The 16,170-nt window shown below is 41.3% G+C and overlaps 1 protein-coding gene across 2 annotated transcripts; it reads right to left on the bottom strand.

Annotated features, from left to right (window-relative positions):
- Positions 1–5,301: 5,301 nt before the first annotated feature.
- Positions 5,302–12,342, bottom strand: MED18 (mediator complex subunit 18). Of its 2 annotated transcripts, none has more exons than XM_046660187.1 (3): positions 12,163–12,342; positions 11,406–11,548; positions 5,302–6,401 (listed from the first exon to the last, which is right to left on the bottom strand). In XM_046660187.1, the coding sequence occupies exons 2-3, from the start codon at positions 11,476–11,478 to the stop codon at positions 5,848–5,850; spliced, it is 627 nt and encodes a 208-aa protein (XP_046516143.1). In that variant the 5' UTR covers positions 11,479–11,548; positions 12,163–12,342; the 3' UTR covers positions 5,302–5,847. The 2 variants fall into 2 exon arrangements, with proteins under 2 accessions (XP_046516143.1, XP_046516142.1); XM_046660186.1 differs by having other exon boundaries at positions 12,150–12,341.
- Between the last annotated feature and the right edge of the window lie 3,828 nt (positions 12,343–16,170).

Here is a 16,170-nt window from a genome sequence, read left to right on the forward strand (position 1 = left end):
CACGCCATGCTGTGGTAGGCGTCCCACATATGAAGTAGAGGAAGATGGGCATGGATGTTAGCTCAGGGCCAGTCTTCCTCAGCGAAAAGAGGAGGATTGGCAGCTGTTAGCTCAGAGCTAATCTTCCTCAAAAAAAAAAAAAAAAAAAAAAATGGTAGCAGTAGAAGCCAAGATAAACAGACAAAGAATTGTTGTATAGGGAACATGATGGAATGTGGAATGAGTGATGCTACTTAGCTGCAATCAAATGTCAGAGGTCAGAGGAAAGAGACTTCATGAACTTCTTGTGGTCCAAGAATGATGGCAGAAGGACAGAAAGGGAAAATCCAGGTGACGTGTCAGGTCATGTTGAAAGCCTTCACACCGGTTAGTTCTTCCTATCCTCTATGTAATAAAGGTATTATTTTTCTCAATTTGACAGATGAGGAAGTGGATTCTCTGGGAGGTGATGTAATATGTTCAAGGTCACATAGCTAGTAAATGGCATGGCTAGAATCAGAATCTATATTTATCTCTCGAGCCTGAGCCCTTAACCACTATGCTTTCTCTTACATGCTGTCTATTGTGTGATCTTGCTTTTTGGTTGTGTAGGAGTCACAGAGGCGGAGATAAGTGGAAAAGGCAAAGATGAAAGGGTATAAGAAGATAACACATAAGCAAAAGCACTGAGGTATATCCAAGGAAAAGGAAGCAGACCTGCTTGATCAGGGCTAAAGATTCATTCGTTTTGGGAAGGAGCCTGTTGTTCACATAACTTTTATGACTATACAGACCATATAAATGTCTGTTTCTGCTATTATAATGGGAGATATTAAAGACAGGGATTGTATCTTAGCTATTGCTGTAACCGAGAGCCCAGCACAGTGTTTAGATTGTAGTTCCAGCACACAGGTTGGAAAAATAGGGAGTACTCACATTGCATAGATCTCTGGATGGGGCAATTAAGGTAGTCCACAGTGCAAATATCCTAAGCAAAATAATAGGTACTCAGGGCTGGCAGGTGGCCCAGTGGTTTAGTTTTCTTGCTCTGCTTGAGTGGCCTGGGATTCACCAGCCCGGATCCCGGGTGTGGACCTACACACCGCTTATCAAGCCATGCTGTGGCAGGCGTCCCACATATAAAGTAGAGGAAGATGGGCACGGATGTTAGCTCAGGGCCAATCTTCCTTAGCAAAAAGAGGAGGATTGGCAGCGGATGTTAGCTCAGGGTTAATCTTCCTCAAAAAATAAAAAAACAATAGGTACTCAAATCCAACAGTGTATTTAAAAGATAATATCATGATGCCTAGGAGTTATCCCAGGAGTACAAGGATGGCCCGATAACAGAAAATGTATCAATATAATTCATCACATTAATGGAGCAAAGGGTAAAAATCACGATTTTTTTTTTACACTTAATAGAGAAACTTGATACAATAGCATTAAGATCAGGACTAAGTTGTGGATGCTCATTATTACCACTGGACTAGTGTTCCTAGAGTACTGGAGAGTCTGTCCAATTCTAGACAAGAAAAAGGTGGGAGAGGTATGTACTCTTTCTGCTTGGCACGCTTGCCAATGATTTCACAGTCTGTATGAAAAACACAACATAATCAGCAGGCAAACCATCAGAACTATAAAAGACTTATTAATCAAGTTTGTAGGAATAGAAGCCATCTTACAAAAATCAGTAGTGTTCTTCTATAATCACCTTAAAAATGTAGTAAAAAATATAACACCATCTACAATAGCAACTGAAATATAATCTATAGCAAGAATCAGCAAACTTTTTCTGTAAAGGGCCTGACAGTAAATAGTTTCAGCTTCGCAGGCCACGTAGCCTCTGTTGAAGCCACTGAACTTCGTCACTGTAGTACAAAAGCAGCCATAGACAATATTTCGATGAATGAATGTGGATGTTCCAGTAGAACAGACAGCAGGCTGATGTGCATGGGTGTAATTTGCGGACTCCTGGCCTATAGAATTTGGCCTAAAAGCAATGCCTAAGAAGTTTATCAAGAAAAAATTTAAACTCTTTACAGGGACATAAGAAAACCTGAATAAAGGTCATAATTGGGATAACCCCAGTAGTGTAAAGATTGTATTCACTTTTTTAACAAATATTCAGAGTGACTACCATAGGCCAGGTATTGTTTTGGGTGCTGGGGATACGACAGAGAACAAAACAAAGCAGCTGTCCTCATGAATCTTACATTCTAGTAGAGAGGCAGTGAATAAATAACCTAAAGTCAGATAGTAATAAATCCACGAAAAAGATTAAATAAGGTAAAGAGAATGATGGAAAGTGAGTGTGTTACTTCATTTGGGATGGTCAGGGAAGGCCTCTCTGACATTTTAGCAGAGACCTCCAAGAGTGAAGGAAGGCTGCCACACTGAATTCTGGGGAGGGAGTTCCATGCAAAGATATCAGGTCTCCCCCAAATTAATCTATACCTATTCAATGAAATTCCAATAAAAATTCCATTAGTAATGTTGAGAAACTAAAACTTACTCCAAAGTGAATATGAAAGACTAAAGGTCTATGAAAGCTAAGTCTGTTTTGAGGGGGAAATAAAAGTGGGGATACCTGCCCTGCTGGTAGAACTGGCTCTACCACAAGACACAGTAATAAAGATACTGTGTCGCTGCCACTGAAACAAGGAAAAAAACCAGTGAGATAGAATGGAGAGCTCAAAGATAAAGGATGTACGTGGGAACCTCGTGATAAAGGTGGCATCACAAAGCACTGGAAAGATCGTTTTTCAGATGGTGATAGAAAAACAAATTCACCATATGGAGAAAAAAGCTGGATTTTTACTGGAGACTGTTAAAGGTGGACTCCAGATGGATTAAAGACCTAAATGTGAAAGTTAAAACTATAAGACCAATATTAGAAAATTTAGGAAAATCTATGTCACCTAGGGGTAAAGAGTTCCTAATCAAGACTCCAAATCATAAGGTCAAAATTTAAGACACCTGCTTAATTAATGACATCACAGACAAAGTTAAGAGGAAGGTGACATACCAGGAGAAGGTATTTGAAATTTTTAAAACAAACAATGAATCATGTCTAGAATATACACATAATTCTTAAAAACTAATACAACAGGAAATCAAGTAGAAAAAATAGGCAAAGGATATAAGTGGATACTGGGAGAAGGTATTTGCAGTGTTTAAAACAAACAAAGGATTAATGTCTAGAATATATGAAGAATTCCTACAAATCAACAAGACAAGAAATCAAATAGAAAAATAGGCGAAGGATATAGAGGCCTTAGTTTCATATATTAAGACATCTATACAACTTCTTATACAAAAAAGCACATTAGAAAAAGGCTCAAGGGGCCAGCCCTGCGGCCAAGTGGTTATGTTCTCGCACTCCGCTGCAGGCGGCCCAGTGTTTCGTTGGTTGGAATCCTGGGCGCGGACATGGCACTACTCACCAAACCACGCTGAGGCAGCGTCCCACATACCACAACTAGAAGGACCCACAACGAAGAATATACAACTATGTACTGGTGGGCTTTGGGGAGAAAAAGGAAACAAATAAAATCTTAAAAAAAAAAAAAAAAAAAGAAATGAGGGGGTCGGCCGGGTGGTGTAGTGGTTAAGTTCACATGCTCTGCTTCCTTGGCCCATGGTTCACGGGTTCAGATCCTGGGCACGGACCTACACGCAGCTCACCAAGCCACAGGGTGGTGGCATCCCATGTACAAAATAGAGGAAGACTGGCACAGATGTTAGCTCAGGGACAATCTTCCTCAAGAGAAAAGAGGAAAATTGGCAACAGATGTTAGCTGAAGGCCAATCTTCCTCACCAAACCCCCCCCCACAAAACTCTACAACTATTAAAATGATCAATGTTTATCCCACTAACAACTGCTATTTTTTAAAAATCCATTAAAAGTCAAACGATAAATGGGAAAAATTATATAAAAGCGGATCAATGAAGAAATTCACATAAAAATGTCAATATATAAAAAACTTAAACCTCACTATTTTTTTTGAGATTGGCACCTGAGCTAACAACTGTTGCCAATCTTTTTTTTCCTGCTTTTTCTCCCCAAATACCCCCAGCACATAGTTGTAGATCCTTCTAGTTGTGGCATGTGGGACATTGCCTCAGCATGGCTTGATAAGTGGTGCCATGTCTGCACCCAGGATCTGAACCAGGATCCCCTGCGCCGCCGAAGGAGAGCACACAAACTTACCCACTCAGCCAGGGGGCCGGCCCCCGCAATGAATATTTTGTAAATGAAAATTAAAACGTCACCATTTATCATCAAATGGGAAAAAAAATGTTTTCATCATACCTAGTTTTGGCAACAATGTTGGAAATCTCATTTACAGCTGGTGGGAGTGAAAACTGGGACATTTCTGGAAGGCATTTGGCAATGCATGGCGGAAGTCTTAAAACAGTGCACACTCTTTGACTCAGCAGTTCCCTAGAATTTATCCTAAAGAATAATCATAGATGTCAACAAAGATTTAATTAAAAGCACTAGCATTACAGATCGTCTATAAAAGCAAAAAGTTGGGATCAAATTAAAAATCTAAAAGCAGGGGTATCAATTAAGTTATGGAAAATCCATATGATGGGATACAAATAGCAATTATAATTACCAATATTTAAATAACAGGTCTGCTGATTAGTAGCTGAAAAGCCTAGAGAAAGCTAATTAATCTCTCTGGACCTCAGTTTCCCTATTTATGAAAGGGGTCTGTTGTGAAGATTAAATTAATTGACATGCCTAAAGCACTTAGGATAGCCCTGACACATAATAAGAACTCAATAAATGGGTTTTTTTGTTTGTTTTCGTTTTTTTACTGAAGGACACTGTAGGCTAATGTCTTGGAAAGATGTTAATGATAACAAAAAAGGAGTTTACAAACCAGTATATACAGAATATTTTTATAAAATAAATATAGCTCATTAATATATAAATTTACAAAACTAACAACTAGAAGGATATATACCAAAATAGAAATAGTAGGGGCTGGCCCTGTGGCCCAGTGGTTAAGTTCGAGCGCTCCACTTCCATGGCCCAGGGTTTCGCCAGTTCAGATCCTGGTTGCGGACCTAGCACCACTCATCAAGCCATGCTGAGACGGCGTCCCCCATGCCACAACTAGAAGGACTCACAACTAAAACATACAACTATGTACTAGGGGGCTTTGGGGAGAAGGAAAAAAATAAAAATAAAAAAATAAATAAAATCTTAAAAGAAGAATAGCACACAGATACAAGAGAAAAAGGTTATGAACAAAGTTTAAAAAAAACAAAACAAAAACAAAATAGAAATAGTACATCTCTTTGAATAATAGGATTACAGAGTTTTTTTATTTTTGTATTTAAAAATTTTTCAATAACAGATGTGCTACTTTGATGTAAGATAAAAACTATCATCTTTATCAAAATTAAAACTAAAAACTCATTTTTTTGCTCCAACTGGTAGTGAATTCACCCCAAATTAGCAGGTAATACAGAATCAGTTACAGACATTTCTCTTCATAGCCTTTATTACCACACAATACAAGCTCCCAGTCTCTATTTCACAAACCTTATACGCAAACGGCTAAACAATTAAGAGATTTTTCTTTCCAAAAACTAATTTATTCCAGTTTCCCCTCTTAATGCACAGGGATCAGACACATTCTCCATGTTATCCCGAGCCTTTAATTTAGAAAGGCTGTCACAAAAGTGAACCTGCCACATGAGTAAAACAGCGCAAGGAACCAACCAAGTTCTCACTGTCCTCCTTCCTGAGGGAAGAATGCCTGGCTGGCAGTGGTGAAATGGGGCATTTATAACATCTTACTTTTTGTAACAAGTGAGGACAGGCCCCAATGGTGGACAGACTGTCTTAGTCACATAAGCCTTTTGGGGTCTATTTTCTCTAGGTGAACCAGAGGTTTCAGCTGCTCGGCAAAGTTCCTCATGTCATCAGAGACCATGTCCTGCCCAGCTGGTGCAACAACACTTAGTTCCACAAGATAGGAGAGTGACAAGGCTTCAGTGCTCTCTGTGTTCCCTGGCACCAGGATGCGGAAGATCTTGTACACCATAATCTTCATGATGCCCTTCCGGAACAAGTGTCCCTTGGCGACAAACTCATGGTCCATGCGGAAGCCCATTTCCATCAGGAAGTCTGTGAGGTTCTCAGATGTTGCAATGTCCACACAGTTTCGCACCAGGGCATGACGATTCTTGTCTCCCATTTCTGGCTGTCCCAGGTAGCGCAAATGCCAGGGTGCCCCTGCCCTATCCATAGAGCGCCGGGCCCTCAGAACAAATGGACTGGCCTGCTGGCCCTTAAGGAGGAACACCATCTCATGGTCAAGGAAGGTCTCAGGTTCCATGTTGTCACACAAACCACGAAGGCGGTGGATAAGGCTTTCCAAGCTGTGATCTAAAACACTTCCTGAAGAACGAAAAAGCACTATTGAGTCTCATCTTTCACTTTGGGTAATGGAATTAGTAAAAGATAGAAAAAACTTAAACGAAAAACCAAAACATTTTAGTGCAGTGTTTTATAAAGCCTAATGTGTGAGATTTTAGAGGGGTCATCCTGCCAGGGTACTGAATAACATTATGAGAAAATTAATCCCTTTTCAATGTTTTGCATTGCCTTATTTGGTACTACGAAGTCTTTAGGCCTTCTCTAACAATGCCAATCTCCAGCAGGCTTTGGGCTCAGAGCCTTTAACAGGCCACAGTATCTATCTAGAATAATAATACTGTTTTATTGTCATTTATTTTAAAAATTATCTCCTAGGGCCAGCCCTGGTGGCCTAGTGATTAAGTTCAGCATGCTCCGCTTTGGTGGCTCGGGTTTGGTTTCCAGGCGCAGACCTACGCCACTCGTCAGTGGCCATGCTGTGGCAGTGGCTCAAATGCGAAAAAAAAAAAGAGGAAGATTTGCAACAGATGTTAGTTTAGGGTGAATCTTCCTCAACAAAAAAGAGGAAGATTGGCAACAGATGTTAGCTCAGGGCGAATCTTCCTCAGGAAAAAAAAATTATCTTCTATTTCCAGCAAACAAAAGTTTTCCATTTATAAAGGAAATATAACATTTCATTTTTTTTTTTTTTTGAGGAAGATTAGCCCTGAGCTAACATCTACTGCCAATCCTCCTCTTTTTGCTGAGGAAGATTAGCCCTGAGCTAACATCTGTGCCCATCTTACTCTACTTTATATGTGGGACGCCTGCCACAGCATGGCTTGATAAGCGGTGCATAGGTCCGTGCCTGGGATACAAACCAGCAAACCCGAGGCTGCCACAGCAGAGTGCGCAAACTTCACCACTGGACCTCCATGCCAGCCCCATAACATTTCATTTTTATGTAATATATTTAAGTAAAAGAGAATGAACTGCTTCATAGAAATATACTAATATTTCATAGAAATATACTAATCTTTGTTCTCACCTTATTCAACCTCCCGGCAGCATTTGACATTATTATAGATTATGCCCACTTTGAAATCTATTCTTCCTTTGGCCTCTCGGACACAACTCTCAGTTCTTCACCTAACTCGCTGACCAGTCCTTTTATGTCTTCTTTGCTGGTTCTTGCTCATCTTCTCTAAATAGTGGAACACCCTAGGACTCAGTCCTGGTCCTCTTCTCTATCAACCATCTCTTCCTCTCTAGGTGACCTAATTCAGTCCTATGGCTTTAATATCATTTATGCCCTGAGGACTCCCACATTTATATCTCATGAACCACAGATGCATACATCCAACTGTCTACTCAACTTCTCCACTTGGATGCCTAACAGACATCTTCATCTTAACGTGTTCGGTTTCAAACTGTTGATTTTTCTGCCACAATCTTATTCCTCCTGCAGTCTTCCCCATCACAGTAAACGACAACTCTCTGCTTCCAGTTTCCCACACCAAAAACTATGGAATCATCCTCGACTCCCTTCTTTCTCTCACATCCTACATACAATCCATATTTTTAAAATATATGCAGAATCCAACCACTTCTCACTCCCTCAATCGCTTCCAACGAGTCCAAGTTTCCTTCATTTCAATACCTGCTTCTACCCTTGCCTTCCTCTCTTCTCCACGCAACAGCCAAGTGGTCTTTTCAGAATATAAGGCAGATAATGACACTCCTCTGCTTGGAATCCTCCAATGGCTTCCCATGTCATTCAGGCCCCAAACTGTCTACAAGGCTCCAAATATTGTGATCTCTGCTACCCATCCAACATCATTTCCTTCCACTATCCCTCTAGATCACTCTCTTCAGCCACAGTGATCTTCTTGCTATTTCCAGAAAATGTCAATTATCTGACAAGTTATTTCTCTTCAGAGCCCCTTCCCTCAGTCCCCTCTCTCAGATATCTACATGTCTCACCCTATCGCCTTCTTCAGATCTTTGCTCAAGTGTCACTTTATCATAGAGGTCTTGTCTGATCACCCTAAATAAAATAGCGTATCTCCGTCCAATCTCTTTCCACTTTCCTGCTTTATTATTCTTTAGCATTATCACCTTGATTTTTTAGTCATCTTTCAATATATCAATTATGTATTGATTTTTTTTGTCATCTTTTTTCCTCCACTGCTAGGAACATATTCAAATATTTATTGAATAAATCTGTTAAAGTAAATAAGAGTATATCATTGTCACTATGGCAAAAATTGATAGTGGGACTTAAATGACTAAATTTTTGGTAAGGGGTAGCACTGCAGGAAAAGCAACAGCTCAGGTCCCAGTAATCACAGGATAGAAGATCAGGGGAGCGAGGAACAGCTCACTATTGTATCCTGCGTTCAGGGCAGTGGCAGACATGTGTTTATTCATTCCTCAAACACTTGAGGAGCTTTGTAAGTGTTGGTTCATTCAACATATATTTACTGCGTGCTGTGCCAGGCACTCTGCTACAAAGCAGGGGGCCCTGCTCTCATGGAGATTACAGTTTAGTAGAGGAAACAAAAATAAATAAGTAAAGAGACAGAAATACAAGACAATAAAAGGGAGATGGGACAGAAAGCAATTGGTGGGGGTGGAGAAGAGGAGGCCTCTTGGAGGGGTTGTAGGAGTCACAGAAGGTCTCTTGAGAGGGATGACAACTAAGCTGAGACCTGAAGGAGGAAAACCAGAGAGTTATGTGAAGAGCTGGAAAAAAGTGCTGAGGCAGAGAGATCATCAAGTGCAAAAGCACGGAGGCAGGAAAAGGGCCTGGGGAATTCAAGGAAATGAAAGGCTATCAGTGTGGCTGAAGGGTAGTGAGCACAATGGAAGATGGGAACGCAAGGAGGATTTGACATGGGCCAAAGCATGCAGGCCTTGTATAGTCTGTGGTAAAGGTTATATTTTATTCTAAGGTCATCGGGCAGCTATTAGCTCCACACTTTATTCTCCAAGCAACGGGGAAAGACAGGACTGGATTTACATTTTTAAAAAGATCATTCCAGAAAAACTGGTATGGACTCTTCAATAAGACATGGTCATGGGGAGAGGAAAAAAAGCAGAGACGAGGGGAGACTGGTCCAATTTAAAACAGACTTCAGGAAAAAAAAAAAGAGACTTAAGAGATACAATTATCAAATGTAACATATGAAGCTTGATTGGATCCTAGTTACAAAGCATTTTTGCAACAACTGGGAGGAAACTTTTGAATATGGACTAGATATTAGATGATATTAAAAATGTAAGGGCCGGCCCCATGGCCAACTGGTTAAGTTCGCATGCTCCGCTTCAGGGCCCAGGGTTTCACCGGTTCGGATCCTGGGCGCGGACATGGCACCGCTCATCAGGCCATGCTGAGGCAGCGTCCCACATGCCACAACTAGAAGGACCCACAACTAGAATACACAACTATGTACTGGGGGACTTTGGGGATAAGAAGGAAAAAAAAAAGTGCTATTGGGGCCGGTCTGGTGGTATAGTGGTTAAGTTCGTGTGCTCTGTTTCGTCGGCCGGGGGTTTGCAAGTTCAGATCATAGGCACAGACCTAGCACCGCTCTTCAAGCTGTGGCAGCATCCCACATGAAATAGACGAAGATCGGCACAGATGTTAGCTCAGCGACAATCTTCCTCAAGCAAAAAGAGAAAGACTGGCAATAGATGTTAGCTCAGGGCCAATCTTCCTCACAGACACACACACACACAAAGTATTATTCATTTTTTTAGATAATAATGAAGCATTGGGGTTATGAAGGAAAATATCCTTTTTTTAAGAGATGTATCCTGAAGTGTTTAGGGATAAAATGTTCTGAGGTCTGAAATTTTCTTCAAAACAACAAAAGAAAAAAGATGAAGCAGATATGGCAAAATGATAGAAATTGGTAAGTCTAGATGATGGATATGGAGTGTTCACTATATTAGTCTCTATTTTAAGTTTAAATTTTTTAATAATAAAACAATTTTTTAAAAAGATGACTAGCTGTTGTGTGAGAAGAGACAGATGATCAAAAATGGAAGCAATGTCATGAGTAACAGATTAGTAAAGTAATTCAGGCAAGGGATGATAAACCAAGGTGTGGTACTGCAGGTGGAGAAAAGACGTTGAAAATATATTTTGGGAGTAAAATGAATGGTACTTAGAGAGGGACTGGATCTGGGAGTAAAGTAAAAAATGGAGTCTGACTCCTGAATGCTTGGCTCAAGCAACTGGTGAATGACAGTGGCACTTTCATTTCATTTCATTTCATTCTGAGATGGGAAAGACGAGGACAGGCAGCTTGAGGAGTGAAAATTAATAACCCTATTTTGTTCATACTGAGTTCCTGAATGAATAATCTGAATTAAAGTCTAAACTCTTCCACTAAACATTATATGACCTTTTGAAAATCATTGTCCTCTCTGGGTTTCGAGTTTTTTCATCTAGGCAAGTTACTTTACCTCTTCCTGATCTATACGTTGGAGCTAATAATAATATCACAGAATTACCACATGATCCAGTAACTCACTTTTGGGTATATGTCCAAAAGAGTCCAAGGCGGGATCTTGAAGAGATATTTGCACACCCATGTTCACTGTAGCACTATTCCCAATAACCAAGAGGTAGAATCAACCCACTGCCCACTGACAGATGAATACATAACGAAAATGTGGTATGCACATACAACGGAATGTTATTCAGCCTTTCAAAAGGGGAGCCTGCTACATGCTACAATATGGATGAACCTTGAGGACATTATGCTAAGTGATATAAGCCAGCCATAAAAAGACAAATACTGTACGATTCCACTCACATAAGGTATCTAAAATAGTCAAAATCAGAAACAGAAAGTGGCAAAGTGGTTGCCAAGGGCTGGGGGGAGGGGTTGGGGGTATTCGTGTTTAATGGTTAAGTTGTTGTCTGTTGGGTGCTAGAAGCTATGCAGGCTGCCTTTGTATAACTGCCTCTCATCTCCACAGAAGCTGAATAGAAAAGACGAAAAACAGGTAATCCAAGCCCCTTGGTTCACTTACCCTGAAGCAGGTACTCCATCATGTTAATGGTGCCCCCGGTGACAGGCATCATGGTGACTGGAGGTGCCTCCATGGTGTCTGATTAAGTTGAAGACAGTACAACTGGATTCAGAGTCCTCAGTCAAGTAAAGCAGAGGATCTACCTGAAGAAGAGTTACACTTGTTAATACAACAAAGTGAAGAGACATCAGATGTGCTTGTGTCATTGGCCTTAACATCAAAAGATTTACTCATCCATTCAAAACTTTCTGTGTAACTGCTATATGGCCAGTTTCAGGAACTGATCATACCGAAATATACAAAGGAGAACTGGTCATGGAGTTACAGCATAACCTGCTAATCTCAAGGTCTGAAACTTCTAAAAGTTCTCTTGAAAAAAGTGCAATCTTGAGAAAGTCATCAAATCTCTCACTATCTTCCATATAAGATGGGGTCAACGATATTTAACTCCCACGGCTTTGTGGCTCAGGTGACACAATCGACATGCAATAACATTCAGAGGAACTGAAAGGTGACTGAAGGGACTTTGTCTACCCTTCAAATTTATCGATGAGGATATCGAGACTCGGGGAGGGGCCCAAGGACACACAGCAAGTCGGTGGCAGAGCTTGGACCAGACTAAAAGCTAGGCGTTCCGCCTCTCTGAAAATGCCTTTTAAAGCGAGCTAGACGGAAGCGCCAAATTCTTTTAAGATGTTTTAGGTCTTCCTAAGCCAGGATCGAGGACACGTGCCCACCACTTACATGAGAAACACACCTCCGCGCGCGCTCTAGTCTCTTCTCGCAAAATGGAGAATTATATCCACCCAAGCACCTCGGAGCTTTTGAGCTTCAATAAGCTCCCAGTCCTAAAATTAATGCCCCCTGGGAAACACAAGCACACCGCCTTCTCCTCTTCCCACTTCCGGCAAGAAGCCGACGTCGCGCAAACTTCTACACCGCCGCCCCGCAACGTAAGGGTGCCGAGAGGGCATGAAATCGCCCTCTTTGGCGCTGGCAACCAGAAGCGCGTGCGCAAGAGGCGTTGCCGCAGTGTGCAGGAGGGCGGCTTCGTTTGCAGCGTCTTTCTGCGAGCAACGGGGCCGACAGACGCTTGACGTCATGGGCCGTACTCCAGGAAAACATTTTATTTTTTTTCAAGTTCGACGACCTGGAGATGTTTTTTTTTTTTTAGGAAATCTCTTGGGCTGGCAGGGGAAAAGAGAGCCTGGGAATGGGAACTGCAGAAAAAAAAGAGGAGAGACTGTTAGAAAAGACTTCTTTTTTTGGGTCCCTGAGGGTTAAAAGGAAAGACCCTTTAGTGCTTAGCATAATATTCTGAACAGTTACGGAACTCAGTAATACACTTAATATTTGTCCACTTTACTGAGTATATTTTACTCCAATTAAAAAATATAGGGAGACAAGTGAATACAACAAATATTTGTTAAACTCTCTTCTTGTGTCAGGCATATAAGGTGCAGACTAAGTGGGAACAAGAGTGAGGTGAATGAGGCACTCTCCTGGAGCGAAAAATATGGCGACATAAAAAAATCTCAGTGACTGAAATGAGTAATATTTTAATGCAATATTTTACAAATTTAGTGCAAAAAATCCTTCATCAACAAAATATTAAATTTTAAAATTTGATTCCCACAGCAGCCCTATGAGCCACGTACACTTGTTACTGTAGTTTTACAGATGGGGAAATTTAGGCAATGAGATGTTAAATAATATTCAAGGGAGTGGAGAGGCTGGGATACCAATCTAAGCGGCTGACTTCAGCACCCACCCTCTTAATTATACTGTGTTTTCAAGTTATAGTTTCCCTGCTATAACCTACACTGCCTCCCGTTCTTCTTTTTTTTTAATTGAACATTTCTTGAAAGTCTTTGTGTTCTAGACATTCTGTAAGCTGTTGACTTGATTCTGTTTGTGCCCTCAGAAGAGTTTATAGGCAAGTTGTGGGAATCAGAGAGTAAATTAAGGAGATAGTACCCTGTGATTTGATTCAATAGGATAATGAGATATAAACTGCTCAACTGCTCGGGAAGTGAGCAGGATACTTATCCATCATGGGGGCATCAGAGGAGTCCTGGAAAAAGTTATTAATGCCACAAATAACTTGAAGGATCAGCAGATGTTAGCCAGATAAAGAAGGAAGGAAAGGGAATCCCAGGTATTGAGAACAGCATGTACAAAAGGACATTGAGTTTCGTAGAATTAGGATATAGAATCTGAGGTTAGGAAGGGTAAGAAATGAGTACAGAGAAGGGATAAGACCCAGATCCTGCAGGACTTTGTGTGCCAGACCCAAGAACAGATGTGCACTTTAAAAAGAGCACTGGTGGGGCCAGCCCTGTGGCTGAGAGGTTACGTTTGTGTGCTCTGCTTCAGTAGCCTGGGGTTCACTGGTTTGGATCCTGGGTGCAGACCACACACTGCTCATCAGGCCTTGCTGTAGCAGTGTCCCACACAGAAGAACTAGAATGACTTATAACTAGGATGTACAACTATGTACTGGGGCTTTGGGGAGAAAAAAAAAAAAGGGGAAGATTGGCAACAGATGTTAGCTAAGGGTCGGTCTTCCTCACCACAAAAAAAAGCACTGGTAGGGCTGGCCTGGTGGTATAGTGATTAGGTTCGCACACTTGGCTTTGGCAGCCCAGGGTTTGCAGGTTTGGATCCCAGTGCAGACCTCCAAGCTGCTCATCAAACCATGCTGTGGTGGAGTCCCATATACACAATAGAAGAAGATGGGAATAAGGAAGATGGGCACAGATGTTAGCTCAGGGCCAATCTTCCTCACAAAATAAATAAATAAATAAATACAAAGAGCACTGGTTACAATGTGGAGAAAAGCTTGGGGAAGGAGGGCCTGGAGAAAGAAGACCAGTTAGGAGCTTTGGCATGACTCCAGCTGAGAGAGAATTTTTGGAGAAAAAACAGATTTAAAAAATATTAAAGAGAATGCTTTGATGATTAGCCAGAGGTAAAGACAGAGAGAGGGAGTCACGATTGTCTAGATTTTTACCTTAGGTGACCATGGTAGTGCGTTTTTCCGAGCTAGGAAATACAAAGCAGTGTGGGGGAAGCAGGAAAGATGAGTTCATGTGTACTAAATATATTGAGCATGAGGTGTTTATGAAACACCCAAGTGACGGTGCCGAGCCAGGGTTCAGGGGAGAGAGAGCTAGGCTGGAGGTAGAAATTTCAGAGTCAGAGCCTCCTAGATGGTAGCTGAAAGCATGAGAGTAAATAAGATCACCCTGAAAGAGTGTATAGCATGGGAAGAGAAGATGGCTAAGGACTGGAGTTTGCACAGGACTCTGACAGTTATTAGAGCTGCATATACCCCGGGGCTTAGGATGTGTCTCCTGATCAGCCTGGTGATTCACAATTTTGGGCAGAGTGACAAGCTTTTAGTGCTGTAATGATTGGAGGAGGTTGTCAAATTGCTGGGCTTCTCTTTTCCTATACAGACACTAACTTCAGAATGGAAAGTCCAGTGAATTATCGGTCTTTTGAGGTACCATATTATTTACCCAAATTTTAGCTGGCATTTTGAAGTAAGATTAAATTTTTTTAAAAAAAGGAAGACAGGAAATGAGTGAACAATATGGTAAAACTTGGACAAGGCCTAGGAGTTATAGGGGTGGGTTTCTCTGATAAGGATGGGAGGCCTGGAGCTTAGAATGGGGCTCACTTCTGTCCTCTGCCACTACCCAGCTGTGCAACCTTGGGCAATTCACTTCCCCTCTCTCAGCCTCAGCTTCCTTTTTTGTAAAATAGAGATAAAAACAGTACTTTCTAAAACAGAGGTTGCAAAAATAAAATGAGCTGTTTATGAAACACTTAGCATAGTGCCTGGCTTATTGTAAGCAATCAATACACGGTAGGTATTATTATTATATTTTAAATCTCTCATTTGAGCAAGCACATTCGGTCTTACTGAATATATTTTATGCATGTCTCATCTCCTTGGATAGACTGTAAACATCTGGAAGGGAAGAATCATGTATTTTCTTTATGTATAGATGTGTCTTAGTCAGCTCGAGCTGCCAGAACAAAATACCATAAACTGGGTGGCTTATAAACCACAGAAGTTTCTTTTTCACAGTGCTGGAGGCTGGCAGTCTGGGATCAGGGTGCTGGTGTGGTTGGGTTCTGCTGAGAGCCGTCTTTTGAGCTGCAGATTGCCGATTTCTTGTATCCTCACACAGTGAAGAGCAGAGCAAAGCAAACTCTCTCAGGATTCTTATAAGAACACTGATCCATTCATGAGGGCACCTCCCTCGTGACCTCATCTAATCCTAATCACTTCCCAAAGGCCCTGCCTCCTACTGGCATCACACTGGGGAGCAGGGTTTCAGCATATGAATTTCGGGGCGGGGCAGGGGGGGGACACCAACATTCGGTCCATAACAATGTGCTTTACGTGTAGTGGGTGTTCAGAAATTTTGTTGAACGCATTGCAATAGCTACCAATTATTGGACAGTTGCTACATACCAACAACTTTACACTGTATGTGTGTAAATATGCCAAATACTGCTAAAAGGTAGATATTACCATCTCCACTTTACAGAGGAAGAAAAAGAGGCTCAGAGAGGTAAAGTGACTTGCCCAAAGCCAAATGGCCAGCAAATGGCAGAAGCAGATTCGAATTCAGTTCCTTCTGACACCACACCTGTCTTTTTGCCATATTTCCTTCTGAATTCCTGGACTCTTTCTCTGCGGTGAATTTCCCAAATTATTACAATTAGTGGTAGCAAAGGAGGAGAAAAG

Source organism: Equus quagga, chromosome 5, assembly GCF_021613505.1.
Source record: "Equus quagga isolate Etosha38 chromosome 5, UCLA_HA_Equagga_1.0, whole genome shotgun sequence".
NCBI classification, from domain to species: domain Eukaryota; kingdom Metazoa; phylum Chordata; class Mammalia; order Perissodactyla; family Equidae; genus Equus; species Equus quagga.